We start from the raw sequence: 25,219 nt of genomic DNA on the forward strand, positions 1-25,219 counted from the left end.
CAAGTATTGTGCAAAATACGCAGCGTGTGACTTGTCTGCTGGGGTCGCGCTCTGCAGTACCACAGTGTAACCACACACAACGTAACGAAATGGATCTCATGAAAAAAAAACCTTCTTGAGTGGAACTTCCCTCATTTAGTTGAGACGTTTGAAGGTAAGTACTATAACATATTTCTGTATTGATGTTATTATCTGTAGTGATAGACTATACACGACTCGTTAGCACGAGTTAGCACAGATAGAGGGACAGTTGAACGTCATATTTTGACTGACAACACTTTTGAACAGTGACTTGAATATCACAAATACATACGTAGGTCTGATCAATGGTCCCCGTATTGTGCACATAGTACACGTACAGCATGCATCGTTGAAGACCATTGTACACATGTACATCGCCACTGTGTTAAAGCACCACCACTGCATACAGCCACGGTGCATCAGGCCAATGATTGGGCTAACTTTAATCTCTCATTTGTTCAGAAGAACAATCAAATAACTTTTCAACATTTTGTCTTTACAAGATACTGACAAATGATACAACTGACTTAAAATGCAAATTCTGGGAGAGGGGAATCGCACAAACACATCTACCCTTTGTTTATTTTAACCTGTTAAAGGAATTATTCAAGAAATCTCACCCCCCCCCCCCACACAAAAAAAAAGGACGAAAGAAAAAGAACAAAAAGAAAAATCAGATAAAGATCAAGAAAAATCAAAGTTTTCAGGTAGCCTACTGTTATGTGGGATTGCATATATAGCACCAAAATTATCTCTCCTCCTGGGATCCTATCACCTTATTCCAGAACTGCAAGTCTCCATCATTGAACCTTTTGTTGATTTGTTTATTTTTTAAGCCCCTATGTATTTGTTTATTTATTTTATTTTATTTCAATTTGTATTTGTACTTTTTTAAATTTATGTGCATGTACATCATGTACAAATTGTATTGCACATACATTGCAGTACTGGAACGTTGTCTCTATTGATCTATAAGTGTTGTAATATGATAATTAAACCACTATTGATATAAAATAATGGTTTAATCTGACATTGTGTGTACCCCATCCTTAAGACAATCAGATTAAATCATTATTTTACAGCAAAATTGGTTTAATTGTAATATTACAATACTTTAAGTTCATTACAGACAATATACACGTGTCATACAATTTGTACTGCACCCCCATTGAAATTTAACCTATTGTGTTTAATATTATTCCCCTTTATGCAGGAAAACACAAGTTTGGACCAGTATTTGAAAGACATCAACAGGGACACCAGATCGCAACCATGCTGATATTAGGTGGGTCTGCACTGGCTCCACAGCAAGTGTTCGTAATTTTTGAGCAAATGCATTTGAACAGTCATCCCTTGTGAAAGCACTGGATGTGTGTTTCAAAACACATTTTGTCTTCGACTTGAGCTACCAGGAGGAGTGTTCTGGCGTTTGGGAGTTCATTGAATTGGTTGTGTTTGAATACAAATTTGAATTTGACCTTTGAGTTCCTATTTAAACTGTAAGGTTGTTCCATAAATCCAAACTATCACAACTATCACATCTCTTATGATTTTGATACGTATTTGCAAACATTTTGTGCAAGAACTTTCACTGCACCACCCGAGTTTCTGAAAACCAATTTTTCAAGATTCTTGCAGTAAATAACTGGAATCGTAGTTCAATTTTTAAAAGATAGCTTAATATTTATGCAAAATTTTTTACCCTTTCGGTAATGTTTGTATAAAAGTACAAGCTCCCATTGGGAACAATAATCGGCTCTCGAATATTTTTTTGGAAGGATAAAATGGACACAATAGCTTTTCAAGGCTTTAATCTGACTCAATGCTCAAACTAATTAAATGCGAAGGCGTTAGTTTTCGACAATATCAATATTAATGATGAATAAATACAGTTTCCTTTGTGTTTACTAATTGGTATGAGCTAAATTATTTCATCGTCATTAGCTTCGATGAAATAATTTAGCTCATACTAATTAGTAAGCACAAAGGAAACTGTATTTATTCATCATTAATGATTGATGATATTGTCGAAAACTAACGCCTTCGCATTTAATTAGTATGAGCATTGAGCCAGATAAAAGCCTTGAAAAGCTATTGTGTCCATTTTATCCTTACAAAAAAATATTTGAGAGCTGATTATTGTTCCCAATGGGAGCTTGTACTTTTATACAAACATTACCAAAAGGGTAAAAAATTGTGCATAAATATTAAGCTATCTGTTAAAAATTGAACTACGATTCCAGTTGTTTACTGCAAGAATCTTGAAAAATTGGTTTTCAGAAACTCGGGTGGTGCAGTGAAAGTTCTTGCACAAAATGTTTGCAAATACGTATCAAAATCATAAGAGATGTGATAGTTGTGATAGTTTGGATTTATGGAACAACCTTACAGTTTAAATAGGAACTCAAAGGTCAAATTCAAATTTGTATTCAATACCCTTCCAGTTTTTGTCAAATTTGTCAAAATGTCAAATTCAACACCGTTTTGATTGCTTAGCGACAATTAGGATAAACCAATAATTCCCCATACAAATTGTTCAAACCCAAAATTGAATTTGACCTTGGAGTTCTTCTTTAAGCTGTGTTAGCCTGGAAGTATTTATTCTGACCTTGCCAATTAATGTAATTTGACCATTCCAGAAGCATTGTAGTTAAAGAAGTTCTTGCACAAATTGTTTGCAATAAAGTATCAAAATCATAAGAGATGTGATAGTTGTGATAGTTTTGATTTATGGAACAACCTTACAGTTTAAACTGTGTTAGCCTGGAAGTATTTATTCTGACCTTGCCAATTAGGTAGATTTTTTGTAATTTTTTAAATTCACTGAAATTGTTGACTGATTATGAAACATACAGAAAACCCCATTTTGCACATGTGATGTTTTGGATTGTTAATATTATTACCATTAAATTTTTATTAAAAAGTTGTTATCTTGAAATTCATGTTGTAGTCGCCAAGTCTCAGTATTTATGATGTGTCCATTTATTACAGCCCTAAACTCCATGAAATAACACTTTGCTAGTATTCAACACAAGCATTGTGTATATTATTACCAGTTTTAAAGGCACACAGTTTACATTAAAAATCGGTAAAATCTATACTTCAAAATTGAGTAATTATTTTACATGAGTGGATTTATACCCAGCAATTCAGTAAAAAAAAATACCCAATATTGATGTAAAGTTTAACACAACTATTTACATTGTAAAGCGGTAAAGTCTTACGTCACAATTAAGTAATATTTTACATGAGTGGGTTTACCCAACAATTCAGTAAAGAAAACTACCCAATATTTATGTAAACTTTTACACAGCTATTAAGCAATATATTACCCAACGCCTGTTGGGTAAAGTTTTACCTAATAGTTATGGTGTTCGCCCACTACATCTAAAACAGGTAATATTTAACACAAGTTGTGTAATCTTTCCTCTGTGTGTACCTATATTAGTGGGATAGGCTACTCAATGCGGGGGAATTAGTCTCGGGATTCATCTTTGACAGAATTCGTACTCATAGATTTTTAACATTGAGACAGCTCGAATTAAAGGCAGTGGACACTATTGGTAATTACTGAAAATAATTATAACATAAAAAATACTTGGTAACAAGCAATGGAGAGCTGTTGGTAATATTAAACATTGAGAGAAACAGCTCCCTCTGAATTTACGTAGTTTTCGAGAAAGAAGTACATTTCCAGTAAACCAATATTTGAACTTGATTTCGAAACCTCAGAATTAGATTTTGAGGTCCCGAATTCAAGCATCTGATGAAAAGGGTGTTTTTCGTCTAATACTATCTCTCAACTCGACGACCAATTGGACACTTTTGGTAATAATAATTGTCAAAGACCAGTCTTCTCACTTGGTGTATCTAAAAATGCACAAAACAATAATTAAATTTTGAACTAAATTGGTCGTCATAAAGATATTTAAAGACACTGGACACTGTTGGTAATTGTCAAAGACCAGTCTCCCCACTTGGTGTAGGCCTATCTCAACATCTACATCAAATAACAAACCTGTCAAAATTTGAGCTCTGCCAATCGGTCGTCGAAGTTGCGAGATATTAATGAAAGAAAAAACACCCTTGTTATACGAAGATGTGTGCTTTCTGATGTTTGATTTCGAGACCCCATAATAATTCTAAATTTGAGGTCTCGAAATCGAATTCGTGGAAAATTACTTCTTTCTCGAAACTATACATTACTTCAGAAGGAGCCGTTTCTCACATTGTTTTATACTACCAACCTCTCCCCATTACTTGTCACCAAGAAATGTTTCATGCTAATAATTATTTTGAGTAATTACCAATAGTGTCCACTGTCGATGAAGGGGACGGCGGGATGGTACAATTTTCTTTTTTATTGGAGCACGATTATTCTGAGTTTGTTTTATTGTGCATTTCTGGGCTAAATTCTGAATTCCCTGATATTTGCATACCCTCGCAAACATTGGTATTTTGTCATTTGTCGAAAATAGTTCAGATGATGTTTAATAATATTACATTCGTACTATGTATAATCCTTCAAATAATGTGTATAAAGCTGCTTAGCATTTTAATTTATTCCTCCTCGATAAAAACAGTACCAACCAAATTTTCATTTGTTGCATATTGCGTGTTAGTGTTTTTCAATTGTGTTTCCTACTAAATCCTGAAAATCACGTGGACATTTTGGTTGGTAATCCTGTTTTTATTAAGGAAAAAGTTTCATGTTTCAGCAAATTTTTGTGCTTAGCAGCTCTATGAAATTGGGCCCTGGTTTGATCAAGCGACTTCGTCCTCTGTCCCACACATGGGCTAAAACGAGGATTAGATGCAGAGGGCGCCATGGGCAGAAGAAGTGTGTTGTTCCACAAAATCTGTGGATTCCAGTTTGTGTTATACAAATAATTATTGACTGCTTCGAGTGATATGACTACGACTCCCGAGGTGATCCCCGGAGCGTTATAAAATGGAACGTTCCGGGGATCACCGAGGGAGTCGTAGTTTTAACTATATCACGAGTTAAAGCAGTCAATAATTTGTTTTATAACACGCCCAACATACTATTAATTTTATCATCTTCGTACACGTAACGTTCCTACGCGCGTTTCAGATACACAGATGCACAACTGATTGGGTTCCAGTGGGTAAAAAGACGTCTGGATACTGCACGCCGTGTGATAGTCGTCGGACTATCACACGGCAACCGATGCACTATCACACGGACGCCGTCTAGGAAAATTACACTATTTAGAGGGAAAACTCCCTCGAAGGTGTGAAACAGGAAAAATCCTCCCCCCCCCCAAAAAAAAAAAAAAAACAAAAAAACACCAAACAAACGCTGAACTAGAGTGCAAACTCCTTTTGATATTGAATCGGCCTCCTTCAACCCAAGTTAGTTTCCCAGAAGACAGAATCTCTCAGGGCAGAACCTCCGAGGGAGCAATTAAATTTCTACCTAGCCTCATTGAGGGACAGAATCTTCGGGAACAGATTTTCCTAGGACACACTGTGACTCGGGGAACCCTTAATAATATTGAGCAAATGATACAAGTTCAAGAGAGTCAATTTTGATAATGATGTTTCCCTTTGAACTGCAGCTGCAAGAGTTCTAAATTCTTATAGTATTTTTGAATTTTAGTATTTTGCACTGTGTACGCAGTTTGTTTAGAGGGGTGCACCCATTGTTTTGTTGACGGGTGCTCTTTTACGGTCATCGACCTTATCACAAACGTGGAACGATCGTGCATGTTGGTTTAGCTAGCGATTTTTCTAGTGCCTGCCAATTAATATATTTTTGAACCTATAGCAGTCTTGGTATCTCCACTACAGGAGGGTTGCACCTCCTCTAGATGTTACCTCCATTAAATTTATTGTGTACCTTATTTATTACTCTTTATTTTTTATTTTTTTTTACTTTTATAACTTTTGAGATTTTATGTATGTTTCAAGTTAAACCAATCATACAAACGAACAAGCAAACAAACCCCCCCCCCCCCCCAACACGTTCAACAGTTTGCGCTTGCGTATTGGGTTTTTGCGAAAAATATGTCATTATGAACAGCACGCCCTCAAGAGCTAGTTTCCTCTCATTTTCGAGTTTTTATTGTGTATCGGTACATGTGTGAGTCGACAAAATGAAGGATATTTCGGGATTTGTAAACGAGCAACAGAGGCAAAGTAGCCCAGAAATCGCTACAGAATGGACGGAAATGGAAGAAATGTACAACAAAAAGTAAGTTTGTAAATGATGGTCATTGTTGCTGGTTTTTGGAGATGATTTTGTAAACATTTCGAAAGGGCTGCCGTCTGCGTCTGGGTCGTGAGTCAGCAAACCAGCCATTGTGTGTTGCGGCGCATGTTGCCTAGATTCCGGACAGTTAAATCACCAACAAATTATCATAACCTTCAAACCAAGCAAGCTTGTCCAGAGTATTTGTCATTGTTTAAAAGTGCTAAAATTCTATCAATTGTGTTGTTATTTTGGCATTTTTGCTGGCTTTCTTTATAATTATAAAGTTTATATAAATAATATAGATTAGATTTATAGTAGGCCGGTCAACCACTCACACAAACAAAACCTGGATACGGACTATCGGCAACACAGATAGCCGTTTTAGAATTGCTGTAATTTTGTTGTTGTTTGAGCTCTGCCAATCGGTCGTCGAAGTTGCGAGATATTAATGAAAGAAAAAACACCCTTGTTATACGAAGATGTGTGCTTTCTGATGTTTGATTTCGAGACCCCATAATAATTCTAAATCTGAGGTCTCGAAATCGAATTCGTGGAAAATTACTTCTTTCTCGAAACTATACATTACTTCAGAAGGAGCCGTTTCTCACATTGTTTTATACTACCAACCTCTCCCCATTACTTGTCACCAAGAAATGTTTCATGCTAATAATTATTTTGAGTAATTACCAATAGTGTCCACTGTCGATGAAGGGGACGGCGGGATGGTACAATTTTCTTTTTTATTGGAGCACGATTATTCTGAGTTTGTTTTATTGTGCATTTCTGGGCTAAATTCTGAATTCCCTGATATTTGCATACCCTCGCAAACATTGGTATTTTGTCATTTGTCGAAAATAGTTCAGATGATGTTTAATAATATTACATTCGCACTATGTATAATCCTTCAAATAATGTGTATAAAGCTGCTTAGCATTTTAATTTATTCCTCCTTGATAAAAACAGTACCAACCAAATTTTCATTTGTTGCATATTGCGTGTTAGTGTTTTTCAATTGTGTTTCCTACTAAATCCTGAAAATCACGTGGACATTTTGGTTGGTAATCCTGTTTTTATTAAGGAAAAAGTTTCATGTTTCAGCAAATTTTTGTGCTTGGCAGCTCTATGAAATTGGGCCCTGGTTTGATCAAGCGACTTCGTCCTCTGTCCCACACATGGGCTAAAACGAGGATTAGATGCAGAGGGCGCCATGGGCAGAAGAAGTGTGTTGTTCCACAAAATCTGTGGATTCCAGTTTGTGTTATACAAATAATTATTGACTGCTTCGAGTGATATGACTACGACTCCCGAGGTGATCCCCGGAGCGTTATAAAATGGAACGTTCCGGGGATCACCGAGGGAGTCGTAGTTTTAACTATATCACGAGTTAAAGCAGTCAATAATTTGTTTTATAACACGCCCAACATACTATTAATTTTATCATCTTCGTACACGTAACGTTCCTACGCGCGTTTCAGATACACAGATGCACAACTGATTGGGTTCCAGTGGGTAAAAAGACGTCTGGATACTGCACGCCGTGTGATAGTCGTCGGACTATCACACGGCAACCGATGCACTATCACACGGACGCCGTCTAGGAAAATTACACTATTTAGAGGGAAAACTCCCTCGAAGGTGTGAAACAGGAAAAATCCTCCCCCCCCCCAAAAAAAAAAAAAAAAAAAAAAAACACCAAACAAACGCTGAACTAGAGTGCAAACTCCTTTTGATATTGAATCGGCCTCCTTCAACCCAAGTTAGTTTCCCAGAAGACAGAATCTCTCAGGGCAGAACCTCCGAGGGAGCAATTAAATTTCTACCTAGCCTCATTGAGGGACAGAATCTTCGGGAACAGATTTTCCTAGGACACACTGTGACTCGGGGAACCCTTAATAATATTGAGCAAATGATACAAGTTCAAGAGAGTCAATTTTGATAATGATGTTTCCCTTTGAACTGCAGCTGCAAGAGTTCTAAATTCTTATAGTATTTTTGAATTTTAGTATTTTGCACTGTGTACGCAGTTTGTTTAGAGGGGTGCACCCATTGTTTTGTTGACGGGTGCTCTTTTACGGTCATCGACCTTATCACAAACGTGGAACGATCGTGCATGTTGGTTTAGCTAGCGATTTTTCTAGTGCCTGCCAATTAATATATTTTTGAACCTATAGCAGTCTTGGTATCTCCACTACAGGAGGGTTGCACCTCCTCTAGATGTTACCTCCATTAAATTTATTGTGTACCTTATTTATTACTCTTTATTTTTTATTTTTTTTTACTTTTATAACTTTTGAGATTTTATGTATGTTTCAAGTTAAACCAATCATACAAACGAACAAGCAAACAAACCCCCCCCCCCAACACGTTCAACAGTTTGCGCTTGCGTATTGGGTTTTTGCGAAAAATATGTCATTATGAACAGCACGCCCTCAAGAGCTAGTTTCCTCTCATTTTCGAGTTTTTATTGTGTATCGGTACATGTGTGAGTCGACAAAATGAAGGATATTTCGGGATTTGTAAACGAGCAACAGAGGCAAAGTAGCCCAGAAATCGCTACAGAATGGACGGAAATGGAAGAAATGTACAACAAAAAGTAAGTTTGTAAATGATGGTCATTGTTGCTGGTTTTTGGAGATGATTTTGTAAACATTTCGAAAGGGCTGCCGTCTGCGTCTGGGTCGTGAGTCAGCAAACCAGCCATTGTGTGTTGCGGCGCATGTTGCCTAGATTCCGGACAGTTAAATCACCAACAAATTATCATAACCTTCAAACCAAGCAAGCTTGTCCAGAGTATTTGTCATTGTTTAAAAGTGCTAAAATTCTATCAATTGTGTTGTTATTTTGGCATTTTTGCTGGCTTTCTTTATAATTATAAAGTTTATATAAATAATATAGATTAGATTTATAGTAGGCCGGTCAACCACTCACACAAACAAAACCTGGATACGGACTATCGGCAACACAGATAGCCGTTTTAGAATTGCTGTAATTTTGTTGTTGTTTGAGCTATGACTGTGAATTTTTGGGAAGTAAAATAAACTTATATGTTGCATATGTTGTGAAAGTTTCGTTATTTTTGTGTATTTGATATAAATTTTATAGCATTCTGAACTTGAGTATACGCAGCGTGAAGCTCAGCTTCACGAAACCGTAGCCGACAAAAATTGTTACAGTGAATTTTCGATCGCAAGAATTCCGGTGATGCCATTGTCCAATCTCACCGCAAGAGGTCTCATTCGAAAGCTTAGATCCTCAGCTTTCATTTGGCGCATGCGCTGTTGGGGGGTTAAGCTCAACCAAAAAGTTATAACGTTCAGAAGAAAGTTCACTTGCGATCTCTAAGAAAAGGGTGAGTAATTTCCTAAGCGCAACCGCAAATGGGTAGTCGAGTATTTCTCCTTCCATAAAAACTAACCTTTTGTACAGTTTTAGTGCTCATTCACGATGAAAACAGCATCTGAAAATTGTATCTCCAATGAAATGTGAACGTTTTTGAGTGAGTGACATGAGTCCAGTAGTAACGATCGGCCTATTGTGTGTACGTCCGTGTGTGTGGATTTCACGTGCATTGAGCATGCATACGGCCGCCTGGCCGCATGTGTGTAGTAGTCCTACGTGTACGTGCACATTCTGTTGTGCAACAGTATGGCATGTTTTGTGGGGCTATACCATTTTTGGGAGGGGTGTGCGCTTTGTGATGTTATAAAAATATATCATTTTGTATAGGGAACTAAGGATAATTAATTAATTAAAACCATGATTTTAATCACAATAACCATTTAGAGAACTGAGATGACAATACCTTTTTCCAAACAAAGAAATTAGCTGTCAAAAAATGTATGTTCTATTTTTTAGCACCCCTAAATTTTGGAATATCCAAAAATGATGCATTATTCATTTCCTTATTTACAAACGTAAAATTCGGCTGATTCTCAGGGTTTTTATGAACAAGTACTTCATTATTTTTTATCTTGTAAATTAGATTAGTGCTTTGAAGTATAGAAATAAAATGTAAATGGTGAACAATAGTTAAGCTGGCACACACGATTTACTTTATTTTGTAATTTTTTTGTAAAAACCTTCAGAATAAGAATTAATGAAAATAAAATTAAGCTGCTTCCTCTCGAGACCTCCGACAACTTGCCAAAAGTCTGGGCATTTATTATTATTATATTTCCACACTCATAATAACAAAAGCAGAATCAATTTATTAAACAGCACTTTAATTTATGTCACCATAATAACCATTTTAAAACACAAATGAGTACCAAATTGCAAGAAAATACGTAGTGCCGTTCTGACATTACACAGTTTTTGCATATTAATTAGCTAATTTGCATACGAAAAATGTAATTTGCCAATCAATAGGATTACCAAAGGTAAAGGCCCAATTTAATTAATGTCATCTTAATAAGCATCTTAAAACACCACTGTGTACCAATTTGCAAGGAATTACATAATGTAGTTTTGTTGTTACACAGTTTTTGCATATTAAGTAGCTTCGAAATCCTCAAAACGCATGAATTCAGAGACTTATTTCATTTTTTGGTGATTCATAACGATTGTGATGAATAAGTAATACATACCAAATGTGAAGAGATGAAAATAGAGACACACCTCTACCCAAAGCCTGCAGAACAAGTAGCATGCACCATGTTAACCCAGAATTATTTTGCCTTCAAAAACACACTTTTTGGGTAAATTCCTTGTTTTTGAACGACTAAAGTAGGTTTGATGGCATAAATTGTAATTTTCAAGACCCTCTATTTTACAGTGTGTGTATTTTGGTATGTCTTTTCTTTTTTTGGGTAACATATGGGATGTTTGCTTCAGGAAAAAGCTGCTTTTAGTTTGTTAAATTGTATTAATATGAAATTATAGCCTTGTAAAAACAGTATTTTGACACTTTTTGTCAAAACGATGAGTTTTGGTATGACAAAACGACGTTTTCCAGACATTTTAAATCACCATAACTCGAAAACCGTATGTCCTAGAGATACAAGGTAAAAAAAATTGGAATCGCCTCGGAGAGATCTTTCTAATGGTAACACTTTTAGCTATATATTATGAATTTTGTAATTTCTGTTGACCGGCCTATTTATAGATAGTGCCTATCTATTCTTCTATTCTAAATCTAAATCTAAACTAATTCTAAGTTCGTTCGACTGTGTTGACTGTTGCCGTTTTGGTTTGGTCTTTGGATAATTTTACGCATTTCGCCACAAATGTATCCGCCCTTATTTAAATCCAATTTCAGTGCTTGGCCTTGGTGACCAAAAAATAAAGCGTTCAACATATTTATTAGGAGGTCAAAAAACGTGCAATGAGACACAAAAACAATGTTCAATAAGTAAAGTACCGAGTAGAAAATTGCATTTTTGGTCATTGTTTTTTAATGTTCCTCAACCTCAACAAAAAAGAAATGCAATTGCAAGCATTATGAGTGTATAATTATTGAGTGTGTGAGGAAAGTTTTGGTTGTGTAGTACTACAAAGGAAACTTCAGTTATTGATGGCTAACGGTCGTAAAACTTTCACCTATCAACGCCGATTTTCAAAACGCATCTATTGTGTTTAGACCCCTATAAGGCTCACTGGGGAGCCTCGTTATAGTTTCAAGAAGTATTGATTTGTATGCCATATTTATATTGACAATGTTGCACCTTTCAGTCAACTCGAAAGCGGGTTTATACGGTAACGCGGACGTACATGTACAATGGTCGAGTTGGCGTAAAATAAATGCTCTTGCAGTTTAAAGCGGACGCTTTTGTAGAGCGCCGGCACGTTAATCCGGAGTTCGTTGGTTCGAATCCCACTCTAGTCAATTTTTGTTCAACCCCAAAAATCATTTCAAAATTTAACCAGTCAGTTTCCCTTGTGGTTTATACTGATGTCAAGTTTTATTCACGATTTTTCTTTGTTATTTTGTTTATTTGATTGTACTTTTTTAAGGTTTTGTTAATTGAAAGTCAAACATTGCCAACAATGGTAGTCACTGTTAAAATCAACTGCCTTTTTTCTCTTTTGTTTTTTGTTGTTGTTGTAATTAATAAAGTAAAACACTTTAATTGAATGGCCTAACACTCAAAAACATTCCTCAATGTAAATTTTCTGCCACCATTCAAAGGTAATAATGGTACATAATTATGCTGTTCGTTGGACAGGCTGATGACATCAAACCAAAGACAAATTTAAGTGCAAAATTAAACAAATGAGTTAATGTTGTCAATGTCAAACAATAATTGAGCCAAGCAAGTAGTATCTGAAATATCAAGAGCTGTGTCATAGCCTTGTAAACAATGAACCAACGGACTACTTTCTCATACAGACTCTGGCATCAACTAACAGTGAAGCTTCTCACATTCGTAAAGGACTCATCATTTGCAGAAGGGGATGGTTTAATCAAGGTAAGTTCATATAATCTTTAAGGTTTTCTCTGACATAGAAATCAGGGCTGGATTGTAGAAACATCTTAAGTTGTGTATTGCTAATGTTACTATGGCAATATTGATAACTCACCATACATGTACATGCCGATGAATCTCACTGCTTTGTGAAAACTAGCCCTAGAACACAATTTTGACACTGTCATGAAATTTTTTGTACAATAAAAAATTACTAGTAATGGGTAGAAAAAGAAATTAATATTGAACTTGTAAATTACAGTAAAATGACTTGTGTATAAATGTGTGGAAACCTTGATAAATTGTACACAGTCTGGGCGATTTCAGAAACTTTCCTGCCTCCAGAAAGGTCCATGGGAACACAGGGCACTAAGGTCTGGGTAAGACCATAGATGCCCTCGCCTTTCTAAAATTATAAGAATTTTGTAGAAAATAAATAATAATTTGGGATTAATACAAAATAAAATTACAGTGAACTTTCAAGTACAACCAACGTATAAAACTCTTTTGGAAACAATGTTGGCTCTGAGAAGAACTAATGTAATTTCCGGTTCCTCTCAGACCCAATACTTCCCCCCAAAAAAGTTTAACACATGTTTGTCTTCAGTAAACATAGTTTACTGAAGACAAACACCATGCAAAGCTTCAAACATTATATGGAGTACATTTCTCAAGCCCAGTATTATTTCACACTCAAGTTTGTCTTTTACTCCACAGCTGTATGAGAATTTCCTAAGTGATTTTGAGCATCGGATCAACCCTCTCTCACTCACAGAAATGGCCATCATTATTGTTAAACAGATCAAAGGTAAAAGTGATGTCTCCACCTTATTTATATCAAATCCACTTAACTCAAGCACTGGTTGAGTCTGAGTTACATAGTCTGTTTGTCTTGTCAACTTACTGGCAGGGGCTTCTTCTGACATTAAATTTCAATTACTGCATTGTCCAGCTTCCTTATCTGGCACACATAGTTTGTGTTTTCCCTGTTTTGATCATTTGGTCATTAACCAGCTCAACAAGAAAGTTCATCTAGTCACTGGTCTGATAGAATTTGTCCCTGGTCAACAGTTTTCTTTTCAGTAACACTCCTCACTAATGATGTACATTTTGCTCAAAATACCAGGTTGTAAGACAAATATTCCACCACATCATCAACATGCCAAACTGCACTACTAAGTACATGTAAAGTCAGTACATGCGAGTAGATATGAAACATTGGACATGTGCGTACGTCAGTGAAGTTTGACCAGTGGTCTGAGATCCAAATACTAAGCTGTTTTTTTTTATAGCTTTAGTGAGGAGTGCTAGAGATTGTTTTTGGTGAACAATCTGAGGTTTAAAGTGCAGCTTTTTGGAGCAAAAGTTGTAGCTGGCTAGGCCAATAGGAGACTTTCTGTGACGGTAGGTGGCAGCAGACTTACCGGGTAAAGCCATTGTTCTCAGAATTATGCGCATGTTCAGAACTACGTAAACAATGGAAATTTACCCGGTAAGTCTGCTGCCACCTAGCTTTGGAAAGTGTCCCATTCAGCAGAAGTCTAATGTGTTATTGTTTTGCCACAAAAGCCCACAACTAAATAGTATAGGGGCCTACTGTAGAGTCACCCAAACTATGGTTAGGATTGGCCAAATTATTATTGGAATTAGCCCAACTGTAGTTTTGGTTTGCCAAACTTTAGTCCAACTTATTTGGGACTGGCCTAACTTAGGAATGGTTCAACTTTATTTGGGATAGTTGGGATTGTCCCAACTTTAGTTGAGATCAGCCCAACTATAATTGGAGTGGTTGATAGTTGAGGTGCAAAACCACTTGCATTAGACCAGCTGACCATTGTTAAAAGAGAACATTTTGAATTGTTTCTGTATTCCTCCCCCAGAATACCCAGAAGCGCTAGCTTACTTGGATAAAATCAGAGAAAAGGTGAAGGGTAATGAAGAAGCCGTAATCCTGTGTATGACCTGCTCAGCTATGATGAAACTAGGGGTCAATGACCTGGAAGGTACCAAGGTGAGTTTAAAAGCTCCCAAGCTGTTGACTGTCCAGACCACAAAGTTGGCAGTTTAAAAGCTCCCAAGCTGCTGACTGTTCAGACCACAAAGTTGGCAGTGCACGCAATAGACCATTATGAAACTAGGGGTCAATGACCTGGAAGGTACCAAGGTGAGTTTAAAAGCTCCCAAGCTGTTGACTGTCCAGACCACAAAGTTGGCAGTTTAAAAGCTCCCAAGCTGTTGACTGTCCAGACCACAAAGTTGGCAGTGCACGCAGTAGACCAAGCTCCCAAGCTGTTGACTGTCCAGACCACAAAGTTGGCAGTGCACGCAGTAGACCAAGCTCCCGAGCTGTTGACTGTCCAGACCACAAAGTTGGCAGTGCACGCAGTAGACCAAGCTCCCAAGCTGTTGACTGTCCAGACCACAAAGTTGGCAGTGCACGCAGTAGACCAAGCTCCCAAGCTGTTGACTGTCCAGACCAAAAAGTTGGCAGTGCACGCAATAGACCAAGCTCCCAAGCTGTTGACTGTCCAGACCAAAAAGTTGGCAGTGCACGCAATAGACCAAGCTCCCAAGCTGTTGACTGTCCAGACCACAAAGTTGGCAGTGCACGCAATAGACCAAGCTCCCAAGCTGTTGACTGTCCAGACCACAAAGTTGGCAGTGCACGCAATAGACCAAGCTCCCAAGCTGTTGACTGTCCAGACCAAAAAGTTGGCAGTGCACGCAATAGACCAAGCTCCCCAGCTGTTGACTGTCCAGACCACAAAGTTGGCAGTGCACGCAATAGACCAAGCTCCCAAGCTGTTGACTGTCCAGACCACAAAGTTGGCAGTGCACGCAATAGACCAAGCTCCCAAGCTGTTGACTGTCCAGACCACAAAGCTCCCAAGCTGTTGACTGTCCAGACCACAAAGTTGGCAGTGCACGCAGTAGACCAAGCTCCCAAGCTGTTGACTGTCCAGACCACAAAGTTGGCAGTGCACGCAGTAGACCAAGCTCCCGAGCTGTTGACTGTCCAGACCACAAAGTTGGCAGTGCACGCAGTAGACCAAGCTCCCAAGCTGTTGACTGTCCAGACCGCAAAGTTGGCAGTGCACGCAGTAGACCAAGCTCCCAAGCTGTTGACTGTCCAGACCAAAAAGTTGGCAGTGCACGCAATAGACCAAGCTCCCAAGCTGTTGACTGTCCAGACCAAAAAGTTGGCAGTGCACGCAATAGACCAAGCTCCCAAGCTGTTGACTGTCCAGACCACAAAGTTGGCAGTGCACGCAATAGACCAAGCTCCCAAGCTGTTGACTGTCCAGACCACAAAGTTGGCAGTGCACGCAATAGACCAAGCTCCCAAGCTGTTGACTGTCCAGACCAAAAAGTTGGCAGTGCACGCAATAGACCAAGCTCCCCAGCTGTTGACTGTCCAGACCACAAAGTTGGCAGTGCACGCAATAGACCAAGCTCCCAAGCTGTTGACTGTCCAGACCACAAAGTTGGCAGTGCACGCAATAGACCAAGCTCCCAAGCTGTTGACTGTCCAGACCACAAAGCTCCCAAGCTGTTGACTGTCCAGACCACAAAGTTGGCAGTGCACGCAATAGACCAAGCTCCCAAGCTGTTGATTGTCCAGACCAAAAAGTTGGCAGTGCACGCAATAGACCAAGCTCCCAAGCTGTTGACTGTCCAGACCACAAAGTTGGCAGTGCACGCAATAGACCAAGCTCCCAAGCTGTTGACTGTCCAGACCACAAAGTTGGCAGTGCACGCAATAGACCATTATCATGCTGCCCCCATCTCTGTCATGTTCCTCATATCGAATAACAATAATGAATGCTAATAATCATTTTGAAAATAGGAACCAGACTATTTTGCTCTTCCAGCCTTGGTTTGGTAACATTGGGTGCGTTCGTTTAGCTTCCCTGCGTCGACCCCGGTGTGTGACGGTTTGTTTTCCCAGGACGAACGTGTGCAGATAATTACCCATGTTCGTCCTGGAAGAAAAAAACGCCACACACCGGGGTCGACCCAGGGAAGCTAAACGAACACACCCATTGATATCAATGGGAGAATTTCTAGATGGCTGCACCATAATAAAGGTCTATAGTGACATCATGACTGGACTACTGCAACAGCCTCTTGACCGGTAGAAACAAGAACCTGTAAATGAGGCTCCAAAATCATCCATTTAGGACTGCAGCAAGAGAACAGTGCAAATATAACTCCATCACATCTGATCTCTGCCTTCAATCTTTCACTGAATGTTCACAGCACACCATAAACTAGCCCCTAAATTCATTAAAGAGAGAACTTTGTTCCTCTGTTGCTTCTTCTCTTTTTGTTGAGCCAAGAACTCACTGTTCTACTTGTATGCAAATACATGTAGATCAGTCTCTTTCTATGCCCAAGATGTGGATTAAGCTTTCTGCATGAATCAGAAATGCCAGTTCATTCCACACCTCAAGAAACTCCTTAAAGCTTACCTTTTCCAGAAGGCTTAGTAACTATTGAACTGTGCCTAAGCGCCTGAGTGCTATATAAATGACTTGTGATTGGTTGATTGATTGATTGATAGTGATGACTTACAAATGGCATTCTTTGTTTCAATAAAAGGAAGGAAGGTAAAAACAACAGTAAATAATACAAACGATCTCAAAATATGATAATATTGAATTTTACCATTACACTGATGTGTGTTAGCACTTAGCACTGTGTACTCGGTACTTTCCTGAGTCCTGTGAAAAAAACACAGGCGTATTACTCAGGTTAAACCAAAATTATCATTCTTTATCCCCGATGCAACTATTACATCTTTTAAGATCTGAAAATACTCCAAATTCAACAACAAATCACCTTAATCCAAACATATTTATCAAATGAATGATGTTTCATTTTCTAGTCGGATATCAAGGTGCTCAAAACCCTCAAGAGTGATTCTATGACAATTAAACTAAAGAGTACTTCTTGTTCTTTTTCTTGCAGACTTTAGTGGAAGAAGCTCAAGAAAAGCTAGATAACCAAGATGGTATCACCACAGTCCATGGTCGCTTCTACAACCTGTCTAGTAATTACTACAAACTCATGGGAGATTACGCCAAGTATTACCGGGACGCACTCAGGTTTCTGGGAGTAACCAAGCTGGAAGAACTAGGTGGTAAGTTTGGGGGATCTTAAAGACACTGTCACACAAAGTTGTGTGCTTTCAGATGCTTGATTTCAAGACCTCAAATTCTAATTCTGAGGTCTCGAAACAAATTCGTGGAAAATTACTTCTTTCTCGAAAACTATGTTACTTCAGAGGAAGCCGTTTCTCACAATGTTTTATACTATCAACAGCTCCCCATTCCTTGTTACCAAGTAAGGTTTTATGCTAATAATTATTTTGAGTAATTACCAATAGGGGCCACTGCATTTAAAGCATCTCCTCATTGGCTTTGAACAAAGAGTATCAATTCATGCCACATGCATGTATTGCAAACTTATAGATTAACCAACAGGAAACCTAAAATTGTGACCCGCTCTGACGGAATGAGGAATGTCTAGTAAAGTTTCATTTCGTGTAATTTGACACCGAACATAATCATAACAAACAATTAATGAAAATTATTGAATTTTTTAATTTTTTTATTACTACACTTTTAGGTTGCCTAAATCTTGATTAAACTTACAATGGTCTTACCTTTTCGTCAAAAGATTACTAAAGATGTAAAAACAGACGATTTCTGAGCCATGTTCTTGACGTAATTATCCAAAAATGTTCCAAATCCCACGGGACAGACAGCGAACATTCATTGAAAACACCAAATTTGGCGAGCGTCGCAAAACTTTTCACACAACTTGCATAGCGCCACCAAGAGTACCATTGGAAAGCCAAAGATTAGAGGTGTCTAAATATAGCCACCAAAAACATGTGTCAACACTGAAAGGGGTTCAAAGGTCACCAAAGGCAAACCCTGTTTTATCAGCGATGACATCTCCCATTCATAAATCCGCGTCGCGAGATTTAGTATGGCTCACAGACCGAGGCGTTGTTTATCCATGCAGCGTGAGAGTCCGATCACCCGACCCGGTCTTGTTGCCATAGCTAGTTGCAGCGCTGGTAATACGACAATGTACACACGAAGACTGCGCGGGTACCATGCACAAACTTTGCTACACGTACGACGTATGGAACAGTGGAATGTTTATCGAACGTTGGGAAAACAGTGTCTAATTTCCATCATTGTTTTGTGGTTTTTCAAGGTTGAATTGTTCCAAACCAAAATAATTCTGAATGTTAAAGGAATAATCTTTCAGTTAAACTTCATGCTGGGTAAGAAATTTCGCTAAAATCATGAGAAACATGCACGGGGAAATTGCGAATGTTCCCGGGTCTTCAAGCCGAGTATACCCGTGGGGATTGATGCTATGCGCTGAGTGACAGCTGTCTTTACAATGTTTTGACTTGACGGAACAAAACTCGCATTTCAAGTTGGAAATATCAACGCAAATTGCTCTAAAATTTCAGGTAAACATTGTCAAACTTATTGGTGAAATTGTCTACACATTATAATCTAACTTCTCGTTGAGTTGTTTGTTCATTTTGGTAATTTTGTTTGCCTGACTACGGGGGGTTAAAAATTGATGTTTTCATTATCGTAAACAAAAATATTAATATTATTTTAATGAGTGTGTGAGACGTCGCGTTTTTTCAAATTAATTTTTATGGAGTTTGTGTTTTCCAAAACGGGTCGTAAAATTAAGCGTCAAGGGCGTCGAAAATTCCACATTGGTTCAGACAGGAAGGTCGTATGATCTTGATTTTTATTTCATTTAAAATATTAAGATTTGCTTGTTTGGAATATTATGAAATATGCAAATGTGAAATTCACTAGACATTCCTCATTTCGTTAGAGCGGGTCACAATTTGCCAAACAGCTAAAGTGGCAGTATGCATGAAAAGCCTACAAGCAGATATGAACAGATAACTCCACACACACAGCATTCTCAAAGTTTTATTTCCATTTGGTGTTCCTTGTGTGGCATGGTATAGCTCTCCTCCCCTCTCCCATACATGCCATAAGCCTTTTTGAGATATGGCGGGCGCAATGTTACAACACTATAAGGTTTGGGTAAATTTGTGTGTATTCACCCAAACCAAACAGTACACTCCTATCACGTCTGCCATACCTCAAAAAGGCTTATTGTATCTTCATTGTGGTCTGGGAATCTCTGGGATTCTTCAGAGGATTTCAGTGGGGGGGGGTGATTATTTTGTTCAAGGGGGGCAGAGTGTATTAAAAGCATGGGAATATTAAGGAGGGGGGGGGGCATTGTCTCCGCCACTTGTCAGAGATTACAGGGGTTTTTCTTTATTCATTTGGAAAAGAGGTTTTTAGTGAACAGACAATTGATATGTAGGGTAAACCCCTAAGCGAGCTTGCTTTACTTTGCCTTTGTGGAGATAAGTGATAAATATTTATATATTATTATTTTTTCAGAGGGTGAGAAGAAAGAGCGCGCCTTCAACCTCTCTTTAGCTGCGTTACTTGGAGAAGGCATCTACAACTTTGGTGAACTGGTGAGTTGGCAAATCAAAATCGATCAATCACCAGAATTCTAATAAAACTCCTCCTATTGGTACCACAGACTTCAGGATAGTACCATACCTTCCAGGCTAGTATTCAATGTTCATGAGACAGGGTGCGTGGGTTTCTTCCATCCATCTGTCTTGTCTTGTATGGCATTCCCAAGTCAAGCAACTGCTTCTTGGGACATACCTACATTTCAACATTTTTCATGCATTTACCATTATTTATGACCTTATTTTTAAACTATTAAATCTTACCTGGCAAAGGGAGTGGACACTATTGGTAATTATCAAAATAATTATTAGCAAAGAACCTTACTTGGTAACGAGTAATGGGGGGAGGTTGGTAGTATAAAATATTGTGAGAAACAAGCATCTGAAAAGCACACAACTTCGTGTGACAAGGGTGTTTTTTTCTTTCATTATTATCTCGCAACTCCGACGACCTAATGAGCTCAAATTTTCACAGGTTTGTTATTTTATGCATACGATGAATTACCAATAGTTTTCAGTGTCTTCAATTACCTTATTTTTAAACTGAACTATTTGTGACCCGCTCTGTAAAAATGAGTCAGATCTTGAAAAAAAAAAAAAAAAAAAGAGTTATATGCATGGCTGGAAAGAACACACCAGCAGCAGTTATTTTGTATATACGTCTAAGCTTTTGGGTGCATCGCGTTGCTGAGTTACTCCCATTTGAAATTAGCAAGTATATAATTTTCTGTTAAAAACGAATTACAAGTAAAGTGATGTTCTAAACTACCATTTCATGCAAAAGGATACAATTTAGACTGAAGTGAGATCCAAAAATTGTTGTATGCATAGCTTTATTGCCTAAAAATAAGTGTTCTAAAGGTTTACCATGCAAATATAAATCTTAAAAAGAAAAAAAAGAAAAAAAATGTTTAAAAAAATATTCTCCACATTAAACTGTTCATTACTCAGTAATGCATTGGGCGACATCTGACTAATTTTCACAGAGAGATTCACATTTCATCTTACCTGTAAAATGTAACCCTCGAGCTGTAAAATGGAAATCACTGTTGAGACAACTTAATTTAGGGGTGTAAGTAGACATGATTTCAAAGTGGGAAGGGTTGATACTAAAAATGTTGTTCTGTTTCTCAGCTGGCACATCCCATCTTGGAGTACCTAAAGACATCTGAGAAGAAATGGTTGGTGGATCTACTCTATGCATTCAACAGCGGCAATCTGGATCAATTTGAGTCTACCTCAGCTGTCTGGAAGCAACAGGTACAATGAAGAAGGATCGAATTGATCCATTTAAAACTCAGAACAGTAATCCTCAACTGGCTTGATATATTTCTTAGAGCAGTACTTCCAGAGTGCTTTGGCAATCGTTAGAGCCAGTTTGTTTGTGAAGTGAGAATGGGTTTACAGTGGAACTTACACCATATTCACAATTCCTGAATTGGTAGTTTCTACTATTAAGATGTCCTTCAATACAACAGTGTCAGACTCTGTAATATCTTGAGCCATATTTAGATATCTTTTTCCACCATCTTTTAACATTTGTCTCTGGTCTGTACCTTTACAGAACATTCAAGGAGATCGATCACCTTAAGATCGCATCATTTCGTTGTCCTGTTTTTACTACTTAGGATTCCCTTGAATACGAGGGTTACACATTTTCACATTTTGTGTATACTGCCCCATCATCTTTCATGGGGGTGTTGTGGCCGAGCGGATAAGAGGACCGAACTCAAGCTCTGGTGTTTCTGTTCAGCAGAGTGTGGGGTTGAATCCCGGTCGTGACAATTGTGTCCTTGAGCAAGACACTTAACCATAAGCTTCTCTCCACCCAGGGGTAAATGGGTACCTGTGAGGGCAGAGTTGGTTCTAGTGATTAATTAGCTTAGTGAGCTACATATTAGGCGGCACAGGCTGTATACTCCCCAGCTGAGATGGTTTAAGGAATGATTTAAGACCCAGTGACCAGGGGTAATAATGGTGAAGTGCCATGAGCTTGACACTATATAACAAGCCACTATTATTACTATTGTTGTTTCACAATTCTTTCCTCTTCTCTTTCCTCCATGCAGCCAGATCTTGCTGTCAGTGAGTTGCCACTGAGACAAAAGATTTCCCTCCTTTGCTTGATGGAGATGACCTTCAAACGACCGGCAGACAATCGCAGCATCTCGTTCGAGGAGATTGCCCGGGAAGCCAAACTGCCTCTCAACGAAGTATGACATTTTCTTTGCCCCCCCCCCCTTCTGTCCTACATTCAAATGTATGCAACTATATTGAGACTGGTGTGAAAATAGTCTGGTACCATTTGACTGTACACAAATCAGCACTTGGATGTCGTAAAGTTGCTGCTTTTTAAACCAAGTATGAGATGAGACATTACAGATATTTAGTTTTAGTTTAGTTTTATTAGACTTTACACGGGCATAAAAGTATACAAATCGATACATAAAGATACAAAGAAGCAAAATAGCTAAAAATACCAAGCCAGTGAGTGGCGAGGAGGAACAGGTGACCAGCACCTCTACAAAGCCATCCTGCCACAAAGAATTTCCCCTAATACCCACCCACAGTTAAAAACCACCCATCCCACTGTTTAAACAAAAAAAAGGCGGGGGGACGCTTGAAGGCGGGACTGGCAACAATGTGGCACCCAATTGCACACATTCATTTATCTGAATTCAGACTCTGTTATGTCTACTTTGGGAATAACAGGTGTCATTCTTCTTCAGATGTAAAGAAAGTCTTCTCTAGCACCTTCTCCTAACAAACTAGTCCCAAAATCTACAACTCTTCAGGTTACTAAAAGGTGAAAAAGGTGTCATTTTATACCACTATGTCAGCAATGACCACAGCCCCTCATAGTCACCTACACTATTACCCCCTCGGGGCATATTAATGCGGCAGAGTGGATGGGGATGTAAAGTAGGTAGAATAACAAACCATCAGCTCCTTAGGAGTATGCAGCCCCTGCTGAAATATGTTCAATTCGAGGTGACGAGAAACAATGTAGTCATGTGTCTCACTGTTGAGAATCTTATCCTGATAATAACCTATCATGTTTTCTGATGATCTTTGTGTTCTCAGGTTGAGATACTGGTGATGAAGGCTTTATCACTGGGTCTGGTGAAAGGATCTATAGACCAGGTTGAGCAGAAAGTGCACATGACATGGGTACAACCAAGAGTGCTGGACCTACAACAGGTGCGTCAAGAAACAATGCATTATTCAACAAATGTTACTTAATAATAATATTAATGCAGAAGTGTTTTGTACTTTATCTTTGAGTTTCTCAAAGCACTCGTTATATTTATACAACAGGTATGCAGTGTAAGTTTGAGTGATAAATTACCTTAACAATTTACATGTCGCTGTGGTAAGAATGTGCCAGAAAACATTGACTGGGTTTCCTGCAGACACACGTGTACTCCCGGGTGAAGAAAAGCAATTCCAGTACCATGACCATGATTAATGAGAGGTTTTGATTTCACAAAGAGTTGGGAACTAGTCCTAGGAGATATTAAAAACATGGCAAGTCCTAAGTTAGGTTACTCATCCTAAAGCCCGGTTCATACTTCATGCAAATGCGATTGCAAAGCGAATTTGAGGTGAATTTGACGTCACAAGTGAGTCGAGCAGAGTTCAACTGCTGCGAATTATTACTGACGAATTTGTGATGTCAACATTCGCTTCGCATTCGCAGGAAGTATGAACCGGGCTTAACTCGAGATAAAACTAGTCTGAACTCTTTGTGAAATCCACCCCTGGTGTACTTAATGACTAACTACCAACAAATCCTTCAGAAATTTTCAACGGGATTGGCTTGTCCCTCAGCACCTTGTTCATATTTCTCCAAATACAATTTCCTGTAAAGATAAGTATCTTCTGCCAGCCAGGCTTGTCAACTCCAGATTTAGTTTGTTAATGTGTTCACCTTTTCTTTTGCACAGATATCAACAATGCAAGGTAAACTACAGCACTGGTGTCTGGATGTCAAGAATATGCAGATTCTCCTGGAAGACAAAGCACATGACATCATTGATAGAATGTAGATAACGAGATAGGTAGTTCATTTACTTTAGTTATGAGTATTACAGTCACTTCAAAATGGGGAGGCCCAAACATGTGTCGTGAAATCGCTTGTAACTGCATCCATACTTCCAGATTATCAGAGGAAATGTTACTTTATTTTAAGATACTGGACACCATTAGTAATTGTCGAAGACCAGTCTTCTCGCGTGGTGTATCCCAACATATGTCGAAATAACAAACCTGTGAAAATGTGAACTCAATCGGTTGTCGTTGTCAAACGTGCCAGATAATAACGGAAGAAAAAACACCATTGTCACCAAAATTGTGTGCTTTCAAATGCTTGGTTTCGAGACCTCAAAATGAAATTCTGAGGTCTCAAAATCAAATTAAAATGTTTTGGTGGAAAATTACTTCTTTCTCCAAAACTACGTTACTTCAGAGGGAGATGTTTCCAACAATGTTTTATACTATAAACAGCTCTCTGATTGTTAACAAGTACGTTTTTATGCCAACAGTGATTACCAATAGTGTCCAATGCCTTTAAGGCCTACATGTAATGATGGCTTTGCATTTCAGACTCGGCAGGTTGTTTAAAATAGACAGATAGACACAAGAACCAAGCAAAAAAAAAATACATCAAAAGCAAAAGGATGTCTGTTCTTAAAGGTATGGAAGAAGAGGGTGCAAAATGCAGAGTTAGATTCTGGGTTGTGGGATGCGACAAAAGTATATTTCAGGCAGTAAGGTGCACAATTTATCTTGTGGGTAGTCATACCTCCTGTTTATTCACTGTGTCATTTGAACCTTGTTGGTTTAAAAACATCACTTATCTATTAAGTAAGAATTGCTTGTACTGAATTGTGTTACTGTTGTTCACTTTGGTGTAAATAACCTGTGAAATTGAACTTTCCTCCATCATCACCTGGCCTGGATCTTCAACAGGCAAGGCCATTTCATTTTGCAATGGGTATTTCCATCTGGGAACGGGCATTTTCG

At 38.3% G+C, this 25,219-nt stretch overlaps 1 protein-coding gene across 2 annotated transcripts; it reads left to right on the forward strand.

Moving 5' to 3' along the window:
* Positions 1-6,101: 6,101 nt before the first annotated feature.
* On the forward strand, positions 6,102-24,475 carry LOC117291813 (26S proteasome non-ATPase regulatory subunit 13-like). 2 transcript variants are annotated; one of them, XM_033773731.1, is made up of 10 exons: positions 6,102-6,238; positions 12,567-12,645; positions 13,360-13,450; positions 14,523-14,653; positions 17,614-17,785; positions 20,112-20,191; positions 21,329-21,454; positions 22,264-22,407; positions 23,279-23,395; positions 24,142-24,475. In XM_033773731.1, the coding sequence occupies exons 1-10, from the start codon at positions 6,141-6,143 to the stop codon at positions 24,241-24,243; spliced, it is 1,140 nt and encodes a 379-aa protein (XP_033629622.1). In that variant the 5' UTR covers positions 6,102-6,140; the 3' UTR covers positions 24,244-24,475. The 2 variants fall into 2 exon arrangements, with proteins under 2 accessions (XP_033629622.1, XP_033629621.1); XM_033773730.1 differs by lacking the exon at positions 6,102-6,238 and adding an exon at positions 8,702-8,831.
* Positions 24,476-25,219: the final 744 nt, after the last annotated feature.

The sequence above is a fragment of the Asterias rubens genome, chromosome 6 (genome assembly GCF_902459465.1).
Source record: "Asterias rubens chromosome 6, eAstRub1.3, whole genome shotgun sequence".
Lineage (NCBI taxonomy): Eukaryota > Metazoa > Echinodermata > Asteroidea > Forcipulatida > Asteriidae > Asterias > Asterias rubens.

What these genes read in the sequence shown, in the direction of transcription:
- LOC117291813 (XM_033773731.1), top strand. Translation starts at nt 6,141, where the DNA reads ATGAAGGATATTTCGGGATTTGTAAACGAGCAACAGAGGCAAAGTAGC. An exon ending in ATGACCTGGAAGGTACCAAG is followed by an intron (nt 14,654 to 17,613) that starts GTGAGTTTAAAA and finishes TTTTTCTTGCAG; the next exon opens with ACTTTAGTGGAAGAAGCTCA. An exon ending in GAGTGCTGGACCTACAACAG is followed by an intron (nt 23,396 to 24,141) that starts GTGCGTCAAGAA and finishes TCTTTTGCACAG; the next exon opens with ATATCAACAATGCAAGGTAA.